The sequence below is a fragment of the Molossus molossus genome, unplaced genomic scaffold (assembly GCF_014108415.1).
Source record: "Molossus molossus isolate mMolMol1 unplaced genomic scaffold, mMolMol1.p scaffold_m16_p_11, whole genome shotgun sequence".
Lineage (NCBI taxonomy): Eukaryota > Metazoa > Chordata > Mammalia > Chiroptera > Molossidae > Molossus > Molossus molossus.
Genome location: NW_023425346.1, coordinates 82,476,825 through 82,491,448, shown reverse-complemented (window position 1 = coordinate 82,491,448; position 14,624 = coordinate 82,476,825). Strand labels below are relative to the sequence as shown.

At 45.4% G+C, this 14,624-nt stretch overlaps 1 protein-coding gene across 1 annotated transcript; it reads left to right on the top strand.

Annotated features, from left to right (window-relative positions):
- The first annotated feature begins 7,047 nt into the window (after positions 1 to 7,047).
- On the top strand, positions 7,048 to 13,928 carry FZD5 (frizzled class receptor 5). The gene is made up of 2 exons (XM_036254708.1): positions 7,048 to 7,407; positions 7,676 to 13,928. Exon 2 carries the CDS (start codon positions 7,926 to 7,928, stop codon positions 9,687 to 9,689), a length of 1,764 nt encoding a protein of 587 aa, XP_036110601.1. The 5' UTR covers positions 7,048 to 7,407; positions 7,676 to 7,925; the 3' UTR covers positions 9,690 to 13,928.
- The last annotated feature ends 696 nt before the right edge of the window (positions 13,929 to 14,624 follow it).

Here is a 14,624-nt window from a genome sequence, read left to right as displayed (position 1 = left end):
CGGCGGCCACCAGTCACTCCGCTTGACAGAGGAGACATTTAACTGGATCTTGAATGATTTTGAAGGATGAATAACAATATTTTTGGTGAAAAAGGGGGAATACATGCTTGTCCTTAAATCTCCTCCAGAGACTTCCATTAGCTAAGTTCAAGTGGGCATTTCCTCATCCTAAGTGTACAGACTGCACGTAGTGGTTATGATGTTTTTGGTTGCAAGTGACAGAAAACACTGACTCAGTTGGCTTAGAAATAAGCAATGTATTGTATTGCATAACAAGAAATCTGGAGGCAGCCTCAGTGCCATCCTCCGTCTGTGCCAGCTTAGGTCTTTTGTGGTTATAAGATGGCACACAGTAGGCATTACAAGCAGACAAAACAATACCCAATAGGGAATACCAACTACTTTTCCTTTTGAATAAAATCTTTCCCATGATGCATTTCCCTCACATTGGTTCACTCCTTTACTGGGCACAACTGTGTCCCATGCACACATGTAACCTAGGTAGTGTTAAGATGGGGAGCAACATGATCATGGGAAGCAGTCATGTGTTATTTCTTGGGACTTAGACTGAGCTCCTGTCTCTCCTGAAGCGCATGGCTGTGCAGAAAATGGTAGATTCCCCTCCAAAACCAAACCAAACCAAACAAAAAACTGGGGTTCTGTTAGAAAGGAAAAAGGGGAAGTAGCTTAGCTCTTGGGTAGGTAATCAACAGTATTCCTAACATTAAGCTTGGAGAAGGTTAAGGTTGTTTTCTTTGTAGATGAATATCACCTATTGTGGATGAATATCACACTTTTGTCTGTTCTCTTTTGTGCTTTTTGCTCATTTTCTTTCTCCTTCTGCATTAGTAGATTTATTAGTTGAATAAATCCAGTACTGTATCAATGAAAAAGTTTGATGTGTTGAGTGTAGTCTGAATCTAGTTAATTAAAAAATACATTGATTAGACAGAGTATACTTTCAGGTAAAAAATTTGATTCAATGCTTCTGTTATTCCCTGATAGCCCAGCCATACCCAGCCATCTGTCACTTGTACTGTGCTTGTTCCTGGCCTTATGGCTTTTACGTATGCGGATTCTTCTGTCTAGGAAGTCCTCGTTGTTTTTTCACATGTAGTTGATACTGAGAATTGCCTCTCCAGGCCTCAGTTCTATCCTTCTAGCAATCTAGTTGGAGAGATTGGAAATTTCAAAACTACATTTCTCAGACTCCCTTGTAGCTATGATCTGGATCTGAAATACATTCAGTCAACCAGCTGCACTCCTATAAGATTTGCAAGCAGAAGGTATTATTCTGCTGCTATTGCTTCTGGCAAGACAGGTTTGAAAAGCAATGTTAATAGTCATTTAATGCTGTTGGACTCAGTGTCCTGTCTCAGTGTCTAGTTACCAGTTTCATAGGTGTGAAGATCAGTTGCAATAGCAACAGCACCGCACTGGCTTCTGCAACACAGCTCCTGTAGTGGGTCCTTGAACTCAGGAGTCTAGGGATAGTGCCCAGCTGGTGTGGCTCAGTGGTTGAGCATCGACCCATGTGCCAAGAGGCCGCAGATTCGATTCCCAGTCAGGGCACATGCCCGAGTTGTGGGCCTGATCCCCAGTGGGGGGCATGCAGGACGTGGCCAGTCGATATTCTCTCTCATTGATGTTTCTTTCTCTTTCTCTCTTCCTCTCCCTCCCTCTCTCTGTAACATAAATAAAGAAAAAAAAACTTTTAAAAAAGAGTCCAGAGATAGCTCCCTGACTTCTGCCCCTCCAGCCCTTCCAACAATTTTGTAAGCCTCTGCTTGATTCTCATTATTAAATCTTTCCCTGCTTGATAATATACCTATAATGGTTTCTGTTTCCTGTACTAAATCCTAACTAATAGATTACCTACTCATATTCAGCCTTCCAAGGACAGCCTGGGTCCTCCCTAACCCAACAGCTTGGGCTAGGTACCTCCTCTGCACTACCCCCGTGCCCTGCTGTAAGTTCTTGCATCATGATGTTTGCACCCCTGGCAGCATCGCTTGGTTCACAGCATGTACAGTATCAATATTTACTGAACTGAAACTTCCTCTGCCAAAATACCAGGAAGATTCTGAAATCTAGTCTAAGGAGCATCCTACCTCATGCCTGGTCTGCAAAGCCCAAAGAACAAGTTGGTTCTAGACTTATACTGGATTCCAGGTGAATCTAGAGCCCGTAGCTTTTCCACACTTTAGCTCCCACAAACACTAAAATTGAAGACTCGACCTGGTCCCCAGGAAAGGGATGCTAAGGAATGAGGGAAGTTGTTTATCTCAAGATTTATCTGGTGGTTCTCAGGACCCTCTACTGCTGGAACTACAATGAGGTCTGCAGTCAATGACAACATAGGTTTTGAAATCAGGAAAACCCAGTTTGGAAGGTAGGTAACCTTGGGTAAAAAGTCATTTAACTTGTCTGAAGCTCAGTTTCTTCATCTATAAAATGGGGATAACACCAACCTTACAGGATTCTTAGGGTAAAAGAGATCATGTGTGTAACATGCTTAGCACAGCATGTGCAAACTGGCAATGCTCCCACCTACCAGTTGCTGTGGTTATGGTCATCATTGTGGACTGTACCATTACTGTACCACGATTCTGTTGCTACACAATTTTTCCTTCAACCCAGAATCCCATGCAATTAGACTAGAATGGACTTTACTAATACCTTCTCCTGAGGTATTCTATATTACATACTGAAGTGATTAACCCTTTTTGTAGAAGATCCACCCAGGCCCAAGTTTGGGGCTATACTGAGGAAATAACAAAACCATCTATGTTAGTGGCTCTCAACACTAGCTGAAAATCAGAATCACCTGGAGAGTTTAAAAACAAAACCAAACCAAACAAAACAAAAAAACAGCACCAAAAATAACCAACAAACAAAACCAAAAAACAATGTCTTGAGCCCTAAACCACAGATTCTGATTTAATAGGTCTCAAGCACCAGTGTGTCTTAAAGTTCCCAAGGTGACTGTAATGTGCGGCTGAGAGCCATTGCTCAATATGGAAAAGATTAGTACTTCTATTACCTCTGGGGGGGGGGGGGAAGCTTTTATTTTCTATAATCTGCATCACAGTGGGGGAGGGGAGAAGACTAAAGATTATAGTTGAATTATTCTGCTTCTAATGTGAACAAGACATTCTCATTAAGAACCTGGACAAATGACTCATCATGTTAATCTTCTGGTTAGTGTCTTGGTTTCTTGTCTACAGGTGTCTGATTTGATGAAGACTAATCAGAAATGCTAGGACATGCAAGGAGCTAGTCTGAAAATACTGTACCTGTGAGGGATTCATGTTGGCTCAAAGGTGTCTATCCTGTGCCAGCACTGTGTACACTCTCAGGCTGGTTGCTGATATCAGGTGTGTGCACTTTGATCCAGGGTAAGTGAAATGATCCCTGCTTTGGCATCAAATGTAGCTGGTATCTAAATGCTAGAGATAGCTAGTGACAGCTGGGAGTGTGCTCAGACACAAAGTATATCTAAAAATTGTAACTATTTTTTTTTTCATTATTAAAGTAATATACAGAAGAAAATATACAAGATTGGGAAACAGAAAAATAGAATAAACCATAGTAAAAATAATAATAATAATAATAATAATAATAATAAAAACTAAGACCTATGTAGACTTACTAGGTGCTAGACAAGGCTCTAAGCCCTTTTCTATATAATTTCATTTACCCCTCATTATAACTCTATGAGGGAGATAACTATTTGTAAATCCATTTTATGGACCAGGAAAGAGGACCTGGAGCTGTTAGGTGACTTGCCCAAGGTGGCACAGCTACTAAAGGCAGAGCCAAGGCTTGGACTCATGCTGCATTTAACAAGGTATGGTCAACCTCAGATATAGCTCTCATAAGGTAAGCTGTACTCAAGGATTCAATGCCAGTTGCTAAAGTTTAACAAGTTAATATCATTCATCCATTTGTTTCTCAGTTTTATTGAAGGTGTCTAATCAAGACTGTTCCAGACTTGATTATCAAGATATTGAAGAGTATACAAAATATTCATTCCTATAGCATTGAACTCTCAAGTGTCTCAACAGAATAATATATGTATGATCAACACAAGTCTTGTAAGATTAAAAATGCTATAACTATTCCCTGATGACAGAATCCAAAACCGACACTTCAAAACTTTTGGAATGTCATGCACTTACTAGATGGGATGGTTAGTTAGCATCAACCTCTGTATTTTGATTAATAAACATACCTTGAGCAATAATTTAAGTTGAATTTCATGAACTTCGCTTTGTAGGAACATGTTTAATATAGCAGTAGTATCTTCAACTCAGAAATTGATGTTTTTTGGATGGATGGATAGATGGAAGGCCATATGAGTAAATTAATAGACTACAGTGTTTGGCAACGTGTTGGGTGCTTAAAAAAAATGCATCTTAAAAATAAGTTAGTGTTTTCTAGCTTGTTGAATAATAAATTATGACTCAGGAGAAATTTTTGATTTCTGTGCTTTCCAATGACCGAATAAGTAACTTCAGGCAAATCATTATGGTGCCAGTTTTGTCTGATTATTGTAAGGATTAAATGAGCTAAGATAAACGAATTATTTAGCACCCGGCCTAATATGTTAAATAGTCAGCATATTTCAAACTGCCTTTATATTGAAGCAATATGTGTTAAAATTCAAATGGTACAAAAAGCTACGCAATGCAAAATAAGTCTCTTTTGGCAAAGTTTTCTGTTGTTATTACTACTCTTATTAGAGATCTCCAAGCAAAAATAACATTTCACTATTATTGATTAAGCAGAGAGGTTTACAAACCAGTAGATAACATCATTTGAGTCAGAACCATGTGAAATAACACAAGTATTCTGGCTAAATTCCAGCAGGAGTGATTAACATTCTCCAACTTCAAATAATTTTATTATTAGCCAACACTTGTCCATCCCCAATAATACACACGTTGCATAAAGGGTACAGAATGAGACAGCCCTCCCCTGGCATGTTCACAGTCTGCACATACTTTCCACTGAGGGTTTCCCTTTCTTTTTTGACTGCTATTCCATGGCTTTTCAACTCCCACTACTTTCAACCCTGGCAAGTTTGCCCACCTACCCAGAGTGCCAAGTATTTCCTAAAAACAAAAGAGATAAAATATGAACACCTGTAGAATTCCAGGGAATGAAAGATGTAATGTCCATGTAAAACATATTTATTAATAGTTTTGATGTTTGCAAAGCTATTGATATTTATTCCTTTTAACTCTAAGGCTGGGATTAATACACATATTCTTCATTATTTCCCACAAAGCCTTGTTGATAAGCGGGAGGGAGAGGGTTATTCTGCCATTTAGTCTCTCAATCTGTACAAAATGGAATCCAGGACACAAGAACAATAACCGCGGCCTATCTCAGCCCTTTAGTCCAGTCCTAAGTCCTTCAAGTTCCCTGGCCCTCCAGCCTTTCTTCACCTCCTTCCCAGAAGGAAGAAGTGGGGGAGTGGGAAACAATTCAGACCTCTTTGTGAGCGTGTGAATGAATTTCAAGTATGCTAAACACCTCCGTCTTTCAACCTAATTAGAACACGTAGAAAAAGAGGCATTTTTAAGACATTTAAAACTTGCAGCATAAAAACCCATCTGGAGAGCGCCACTGTGTGTCCCCGCAGTTGGGGCGCCCAGCAGGTCTTCCCGCGGGCGGCGGCTGCTCGGTGCGCCCCCGGCCCTTGGTGGCTGCGGGCAGCCAAGCAGCCCGCAGCCCCCAGGGGGCCCAGCGCCCTGCCCATTACCGAGCCAGCGTTGCTTCTCTCTGCGGGGAACCGCCTAGGATTTTAAACCTCGACTAATAAAGGATTAACATCTCTGGAGTCCTACAAAGACAGAAAAAAAATCTCTCTTGTCACACCATAAGGTTTTGTTACGAAATGCAAGAGTAAAGGTTGAAGCCTTGGAGATACCTATTGTACATAGGGGGAGTGGTTAAAATTGTGGATGCCACAGTCCAACAACTTGAGTTCAATTCCGAGTTTGCCATTTGAGCGCCTACCCTGTGCCAGGCTCTAGGAATACTGCAGGGTACAAGATTGTCTAGGTTGGGGTTTTCTTGGGGAACTCTCATGAGCTCGGATACCTTGGTTAACTTTCTAAACCTCTATTTCTTCACCTATAAGGAATACCTGCCTCATAGAATTGTTGCAAGGATCTGAGCCCCTGTATTCAGATGTGACGATTAACGCGCTGTCCGGCACACAGTAGGGGCTCAGTAAGCATTCACTCTTCTCTCGATGTGAGCTCACCTGGTATAGTACAGCACAGAAGGGAGACAGGTGCCACGGTTAAGAATGATTCTTTGAGCGGTCCTTTTAAACAAGCGCTTGACTTGGTAAAAATGTTCAGTTGCAGAAAGAAGTGGTAGGGGCGCTGGGAGCAAAGGTTCCTGAGCCAGAACATTACAGGAAAGTGAGCGGCGCACCCGTGGCAGCCAGCAGAGAACTCCTTGGAACTTCTAGCTGGGGTTTCCCGCCCCGGGTCTCAAGAAGGCGTGATTAGCATTCGCTCCGCCCCCCGCCGCTTCCCGGCCCGTGATTGGGCCGCGTTACTCGGTGGCCCGCTCAGGGAGGAGCCGCAGGGCGCGGGAGGAGAGGCCAAGCTCGCGGAACAGTGGGCGGGGACGCGCGGAGAGCTTGGCGGGGCAGCCCACCAACCGAGCCCTAGCTCGAGGGGGCGGGGCCGGGGCGGGGCCTCCTGGCGGGCATTAGAAGCAGGTGACCCGGCGGAGTGGGAGAGGCTAGTCAGCCAGCGACCGTGACTCCTCCGCCACAGTCGCCGCCGCCGCCGCGCGCTGTTCTGTGCCAGCCAGAGGTGGGCGAAAGGGTGCGAGAGCACGGAGGAGGAGCCGAGCCGGGCGCGTCGCAGGAGCGCCGCCACCGCCCCCAGGAGTCGGCTGGAGCAAGGAGCCCCCTGCAGGGGAGGAGGCGAGCAGCGGGCGGGACGCGGCGGCGGGCGCGCACCATGCAGTCCTGGCGGGGCCAGCGCCGGCTGTTCGCGGTGCCGTGAGGCGGCGGGTTTTCCCGGCCGCCACACACCGCCTTCCTCTCGCCTAGGTGCTGCTGGAGCGTTCGCCCTTAGTGCGGCTTCGGGACCCCGTTGGAACGCACGGCCTGCCCCTGCCCTGCCCCGCCCGGATCATGCGGGGGGCCCCGGAGGAGAGGGCGAGTGACGGGCCTGCAGCGATCGCGTTCAGGGGGCGACCCCCTCTCTGAGGCGTCCCCACCTGCTGCCATGTGCCGCCTCCTCGTATACCCAGCCTATCGCCAAACTTTCCAGGTGCCAGCTTGGCTCTGAATCACGTTTCTGAGTGGAGTGTCCCAGGAACAGATGAACCAGCCTGGCTGTGGAAAATCTGCTTCTCTCCGGATTCGCAGAGGTGAGAGCCCGCGCCTTCCCGCTTCTCCCCGTTCTCCCTGGCCCTCTGTCCTTTTCTGGAGGGGGCTGATCTCTCTGACCCCGGGGTCCAGCCTGGAGGACCCAGTGGAAAGGGAGGCGGGGTGGGGCGGGGAGTCAGCAGTTTGTTTTCAGGAGATGGAAGGGAAAGAAGGGAGAGTTTAATCTAGAGATTTGGAGACCGCTTGCGGGGACTGAGCTGTTGACTCCTCTCTAATTGGAAGTGGTTGCAATTTTTCTTCTTTTTTAAGGAGTACTTTGCCTGGAATCGGAGCCCTAACTGCCCCTCCCAAACCCTATCCTGTGAAGAGCTAAGCGAGGAGGGAGGCAGCGCTTTCCCAAAACAGTTTATCTTGGGGTGGATTTCTTGAAGATTAAAAGAACCAACAGGTTGCCAGCCCCGACACCACACACAAGTCGGCGGACAAAGTCCCGGTCCCGATTCCCCCTGCCTGCGTTGGCCCCATTCGGGCTGTGCGAAGTGAGGGGAGGGAGGGGGCTATGGCTCGGCCTGACCCTTCTGCGCCACCCTCGCTACTGCTGCTGCTCCTGGCGCAGCTGGCAGGCCGAGCGGTGGCCGCCTCTAAGGCCCCGGTGTGCCAGGAAATCACGGTACCCATGTGCCGCGGCATAGGCTACAACCTGACGCACATGCCCAACCAGTTCAACCACGACACGCAGGACGAGGCGGGCCTGGAGGTGCACCAATTCTGGCCGCTGGTGGAGATCCACTGTTCTCCGGACCTTCTCTTCTTCCTGTGTTCCATGTACACACCCATCTGCCTGCCCGACTATCACAAGCCCCTGCCACCCTGCCGTTCGGTGTGCGAGCGCGCCAAAGCCGGCTGCTCGCCGCTCATGCGCCAGTACGGCTTCGCCTGGCCGGAGCGCATGAGCTGCGACCGCCTCCCGGTGCTGGGGCGCGACGCCGAGGTCCTGTGCATGGATTACAATCACAGCGAGGCCACCACGGTGCCCCCTAGGCTCTTCCCGGTCAAGCCCACGCTTCCAGGCCCGCCAGGGGCACCATCCTCCGGAGGCGAATGTGCCGCTGGGGGCCCTTCGGTGTGCAAGTGCCGAGAGCCCTTTGTGCCCATCCTGAAGGAGTCGCACCCGCTCTACAACAAGGTTCGGACGGGCCAAGTACCCAACTGCGCGGTGCCCTGCTACCAGCCCTCCTTTAGCCCTGACGAGCGCACGTTCGCCACCTTCTGGATCGGCCTGTGGTCTGTGCTGTGCTTTATTTCCACCTCCACAACTGTGGCCACCTTCTTGATAGACATGGAACGCTTCCGCTACCCTGAGCGCCCCATCATCTTCCTGTCAGCTTGTTACTTGTGTGTGTCTTTGGGCTTCCTGGTGCGCCTGGTTGTGGGCCATGCCAGTGTCGCCTGCAGCCGTGAGCACAGCCACATTCACTACGAGACGACAGGTCCTGCACTCTGCACTGTCGTCTTCCTGCTGGTCTACTTCTTTGGCATGGCCAGCTCCATCTGGTGGGTCATCCTGTCACTCACCTGGTTCTTGGCAGCTGGCATGAAGTGGGGCAATGAGGCCATCGCGGGCTATGCGCAGTATTTCCACCTGGCCGCGTGGCTCATCCCCAGCATCAAGTCCATCACCGCACTGGCACTGAGCTCTGTGGATGGGGATCCAGTGGCTGGCATCTGCTACGTGGGCAACCAGAACCTGAACTCACTGCGTGGCTTTGTGCTGGGCCCTCTGGTGCTCTACTTGCTGGTGGGCACGCTCTTCCTCCTGGCAGGCTTCGTGTCGCTCTTCCGCATCCGTAGCGTTATCAAACAAGGTGGCACCAAGACAGACAAGCTGGAGAAGCTCATGATCAGAATTGGCATTTTCACACTGCTCTACACAGTGCCCGCCAGCATTGTGGTGGCCTGCTACCTGTATGAGCAGCACTATCGCGAGAGCTGGGAGGCTGCACTCACCTGCGCGTGCCCAGGACCGGACACCGGCCAGCCACGCGCCAAGCCTGAGTACTGGGTACTCATGCTCAAGTACTTCATGTGCCTCGTCGTGGGCATCACCTCCGGCGTCTGGATTTGGTCCAGCAAGACTGTAGAGTCGTGGCGGCGATTCACCAGTCGCTGCTGCTGCCGCCGCCCGCGACGGGGCCACAAAAGCGGCGGTGCCACAGCCGCCCGGGACTACGCCGAGGCGAGCTCGGCGCTCACGGGCAGGACCGGGCCCCCGGGCCCCGCCGCAGCCGCCTACCACAAGCAGGTGTCCCTGTCCCATGTGTAGGAGGCCGCAGCCTGGAGTGAGGGAGAGGGGCGTTTTGTTTGGAAGCTTTGCCAAGGTCACTTCCGTTTACCTTCCTGGTGCTGATGCCCCCTCCTGGGGCGAGTTGGAGAGAGGGGGAAAAGGGCCCTTTCAAGGGAATAGCTGTCCCAGGACTTCTCAGAGGGGCTCAGCTCACATGTATTCTGTTTCGTGTTTCTTACTGCCTTCTTTAAGGGAACCCTGTTTTTAATTTAATATGTATTTTTCTTAATTTTTAACTTTGTTGCATTTTGGCAACAAAATTTACCTTTGCTTTGGGGCCTTTACAATCATAACGTTGGCATTATAATGAAGTTCCACTTGGTTCAGTTTTCGTTGTGTGAACTGAATTGGAAAAATATATTTACTATATTTGTGTCTTTAAAAAAATGTGAACAGTGAAAGTTTGGGTAACTATGACTGAGAAGTTGACAGGTGTGCTTTTTCAGCGTGTTTCTCCTTCCACTGCTTAAAGTGACCAGGATGTTTTAAGATGAGCTGCTTGTCCCCGTTTATGAAACTCCAGGTCATACCAAGGACGGCATAATGTGGTTAGGGCCTCCCCAAAGTGACAAGGTTAGGGAGTTTAGCGATTCTGTGTTCATTCTAGCTTTGTTTAGTTAACTTTGGTTTCTTTTCGGCAGTACTTGTAATCATTCTCATTATTAACAGCGCCAGCTCTTTGACTAGAGGTAGCATTATAGTACCTGGGATTAATAGTGGGAGAAGTGAAGACCTAAGGGACAGAAATCGGTTGAGCTGGAATTCTAGACTGATAAAATGGCAGCTCTGTGCCAGAGGAGTGGGTGGTTCTTAATAAGCTTCAGTGATCCCAATATTTTTACAAAACAACTTGTGTCATAATTTTGGTAAAAGTAAACCCACTCTTTTCTTCTGGAATTACTCAGTGATAGTTGCTAAAGGGGGCTGCTTTGTAGATTTAAGGACTAAAATGGATATACATCCAGTAATTAAGTAAATTTCCAACATTTACTTGCTCCACCCCCATCCCACCTCCTTTATCATGTTAAACAGTCTTTTTGCTTTTCTTATTCCTCCTCTCCTGGAGAGCTGTGATTAGAAACCACACCCACCCTCCAAAGAGGTGCTTGAACTGGGGGAGGGAAGCTGGCTACCTGTGAACAAACATTGGCAGCAATGAGAGAAAATAAGTGTCCCTGGACTTTGGACTAGTGTATAGCCAGATATTCCAAAAGCAGCAAAACTTTGCTCTCTGCAGACTCTTAAAACAAATGAGGCCCATAACAAACTTGCATTGGTTTTTAAAACACAGATTGGTGTACTACTATAGCAGGAAGAAAGTTGTTTTCCCCCTCCCACACCTCAGTACATTTCTTTCCTCCCTTTTCTGAGAAAACCTATATATTGATGAGCACATACACATACACACACTTTATTGTGAATGGATTCTGTGCTTTCCTAACCTAATTAACCATTCATATATGAAAGCCTATATGATGAATACACACACACACTCACTGACTCACATTTCTTTGCTATTAGAAAATTCTGTTTGCTTTCCTAATCTGTTTAATCATTCATTCATGAAGAGTGTGAGGCCATGACTGGGGAAGAGGGTGACGGTGCATTGGCCAGCAAAATACCAATGACCAGGGTTGAATGGGGACTAAATTTAGGAAGCTAAAATGGCAAAAGCAATTAAAATTTGAGAATGCCTCCCTAGGGAAACAAGTCTAGGGAATTTGTGCTTCATTTATACCAAAGTTAGAAAAGTAAGATAGAAGCCCAGTTCAATTTTTTACTTCATGTATATTAAGTAAACAAGTGAATAGTTCCCACGGAGAATTTAAACACTGCCGGGGGTGTGGGAAGCCTGGTATTATAGATTTAAGGACTCTCAAAAGCTGTTCAGTTATAAAAATGCACTGCTCTTACACCATACTCATTCTCTGAATCAATTAAAATTTCAGTGGGTTTGACAAAACCTAGTACACACAGCCTAGAGAATTTTTTGCACATCTTATCCTCTACTTATTCAGAAGAGTCTCTTAGAACCTTGAAGGCCAGTTCCTCTATTTTTCAAATGAGGATCTTTTATGATTACCTTCACCTCTTCCCTCATTTAGTGTATCTTCCCAGAAAGTGCATAGATGGGTTCTGCTGCCTTCAGTCACTGTGCCTAATTTGGATGGTCCCTTCCATCTTTTTTTTTTTGGAGGAATCTAGAAATGGTGCACAATGTATCTAAAACTTGTGGGATGAGTAGATGAAAATAATTTAATTCTTCATTGTAGAAAATTATATTTTCACTTTGGCAACATGCCACACCTAAAAACAACCAGTTTACTTTAAAACACACACACAAAGGATACCAGGCCAAGGAGAGGCAACACAGGTGATGTTTTTTGGGGTCTACTTTCAGAGCTACCTTTTTGTTTTCGGTCTCTTTTCACCCTTGCTCTCCTTTCCCTCCAGGATAAAGCCCACCTGCTTTCCTGAAGTCTCTCTAATATCCACCACCCCACCCCTTACCCAGGGAGAGAAGTGAAGTGAGAGCTAACTTTGGTCATCCCACACACTGTTCCTCCCATTTGCAATTTTATTATGCAAACAAATTACACTCATGAAAACAATGATGAAACTGAAAGGTAGTGGGGTGGTTTAGCAACTTATTCACAGCCAGCTTTGTGAAGTTGGAGGTGATTTGGGGCTCCACTTAGTCTCACATGTGCAGCTTTGGGGCTGTTCCTTTCACAGTTCAATTTTAAGCAGTCTTATTTCATAGATTAGGGGGTGAAGATTTAGAAGGTTGTCTAAAGGAATCAAAGTGATCGACCTCTCAGTGAATCAGTTACCATGACCTTAGGAAGTGCTTTTTATTTATATTATTTCCCTCCTCACATTCTGAAGTTGTCTAAATTGGCTGAAAATAATTTTTCTTGGTGCCTTATTGGTTTATCCTTGCAAACCTTTGTCATTTTCACCTGACCACTTTTAATGATGGGCCTGTGTGTGTGTGTGTTGTGTGTAATTGTGCGCATGTACAAGCTTAAATAATGTGCCGACAGCACTGTTACCAAACTGGTATTCATTAGGCCGTTTCCTCCTGGGCCAGGGCTGCACTAATCCTGACACCGGCTGCCAGGAGAAAACCTCATGGATCCCACACCGAACCTTAATAACAGCATCCGTGACCTGCACTGTCAAGTACAGAATGGGACCCCCAGAGCTAGGAAATGTAGTTGTATATTTTAATGAACTGCTACCCCTGCTAAAGAGGCTTCTTTCACTTTTGTGCTCTACAGAAAAACCAAGGGGGGTAGAAGGGACAAAGCTTTGAATGACGGCTTTCTAACACCGAATGTGGCAAACAGGACAGAGCACATCACAAATCTAGGCAGGTGTGAGGTAGAGTGGCTGAGATTTGCCTGCTCCCTCTGCATGTCCTTTCTTGCCTCCTAAGTCCAATCAAGTGATCTTGGGAAAGAAATAAGCCTGAGTTAGGGAGGGTGGTTCTGAAAGGAAAAGCTACCAAGACATTAAAGCAGGGTGAGGGGTATTCAGGATGTAAGTCGCTAAGTAACCTAACTCAGAACTTACAAAGCTTCTAGCAGCCTGATGACAATTACAGAATTGATTTCAGCCAGGATAATGTCTGTGGTACATCATTTTATGACAATATTACTTCATGTTGTTACAAACTGTATGTATAGTATGTATGTGATGTGGGTGTGTATATACATAATATATATTATATATATATATATGAGAGATTTAGTGACTTTTGATACGGGTTTGGTGCAGGTGAATTTATTACTGAGCCAAATGAGGCACATACCGAGTCAGTAGTTCGAGTCCAGGGCATTTAATACTTTTTATGATTTCCATACATGTATAGTGCCTATCCCATGCAGTAGCTTCCTGAAGATATCCCCAGAACTCAATGAATCGGAGCCAGCGATATTTTATTTGTAGACAATCAACTTGAATCTATAAGTTATTACTGGCAGATGATTATAATTCTGAATCCATAATGTTAACAAGTGGAAACCCAGAGCATCTTGAGAAGTTTTGTTTTGTTCCTGGAAGTCAGTAGAACAGCTGTGTATGTGGTTATGTTAGTCTCATGATAATTTGCTGAACTTATTATTTCAGAAAAATTTTGTATGTATTTTATTTGTGGGAAGGTAAAATAATGCTTTGAGATTTTTATCAAATATGGAGAGTAGTTATTTATGAAAAACAAAGAAATGTCTATTTTTGTTTCTTTGTTCCCAACTAATGTAGATAAAATTTAAAGTGCATTAAAGCAATGGTATAGAAAATAAGATGCTGTACAAGTCTTTTTCTCCTTGTGCTTTTATGGAGACACACCACTTTTAAGAGTATCTGAGGAGACATGTGGATTCTAACTTCATAATCAGATTTCTCAGATGTACTTAAAATATAAATGGTAATGCTTTATTAATAAGAAAATCAAGCAAATTCCAGTCACCAGAAACAGAACTAATGAATACTTGTTTTACTTGAATATACTTCATAGGTTTCTCTTGCTGATCCTGTTACTGTTTCATGATTCACTTGAAGAAATGAAAGGAAACACATGTAAGAAGAGAGACACTGCCTAAGACTGTTGAGTTTTATCAAGCCTCCGTCTATACTGTATGCCAGCGATTCTCAACTCTTTTTATCTCATGGCACACATAAATTAATAAATTCTGTGGCACACCAAAAACCATATTTTTTGCCAATCTGACAAGAAAAAATAGGTATAACTGATTGATATACCAAAACAATAATAAAATAGGTATAACTGATTGATATACCAAACAATAATTATAGTAATTACCCACCATTTTTGCTCCAAAGTGACCTTTTTAAAAATCAGGTGCCTAGACTTGCATGTAAGGATTCCTGGTACCAAGAATTAACCAA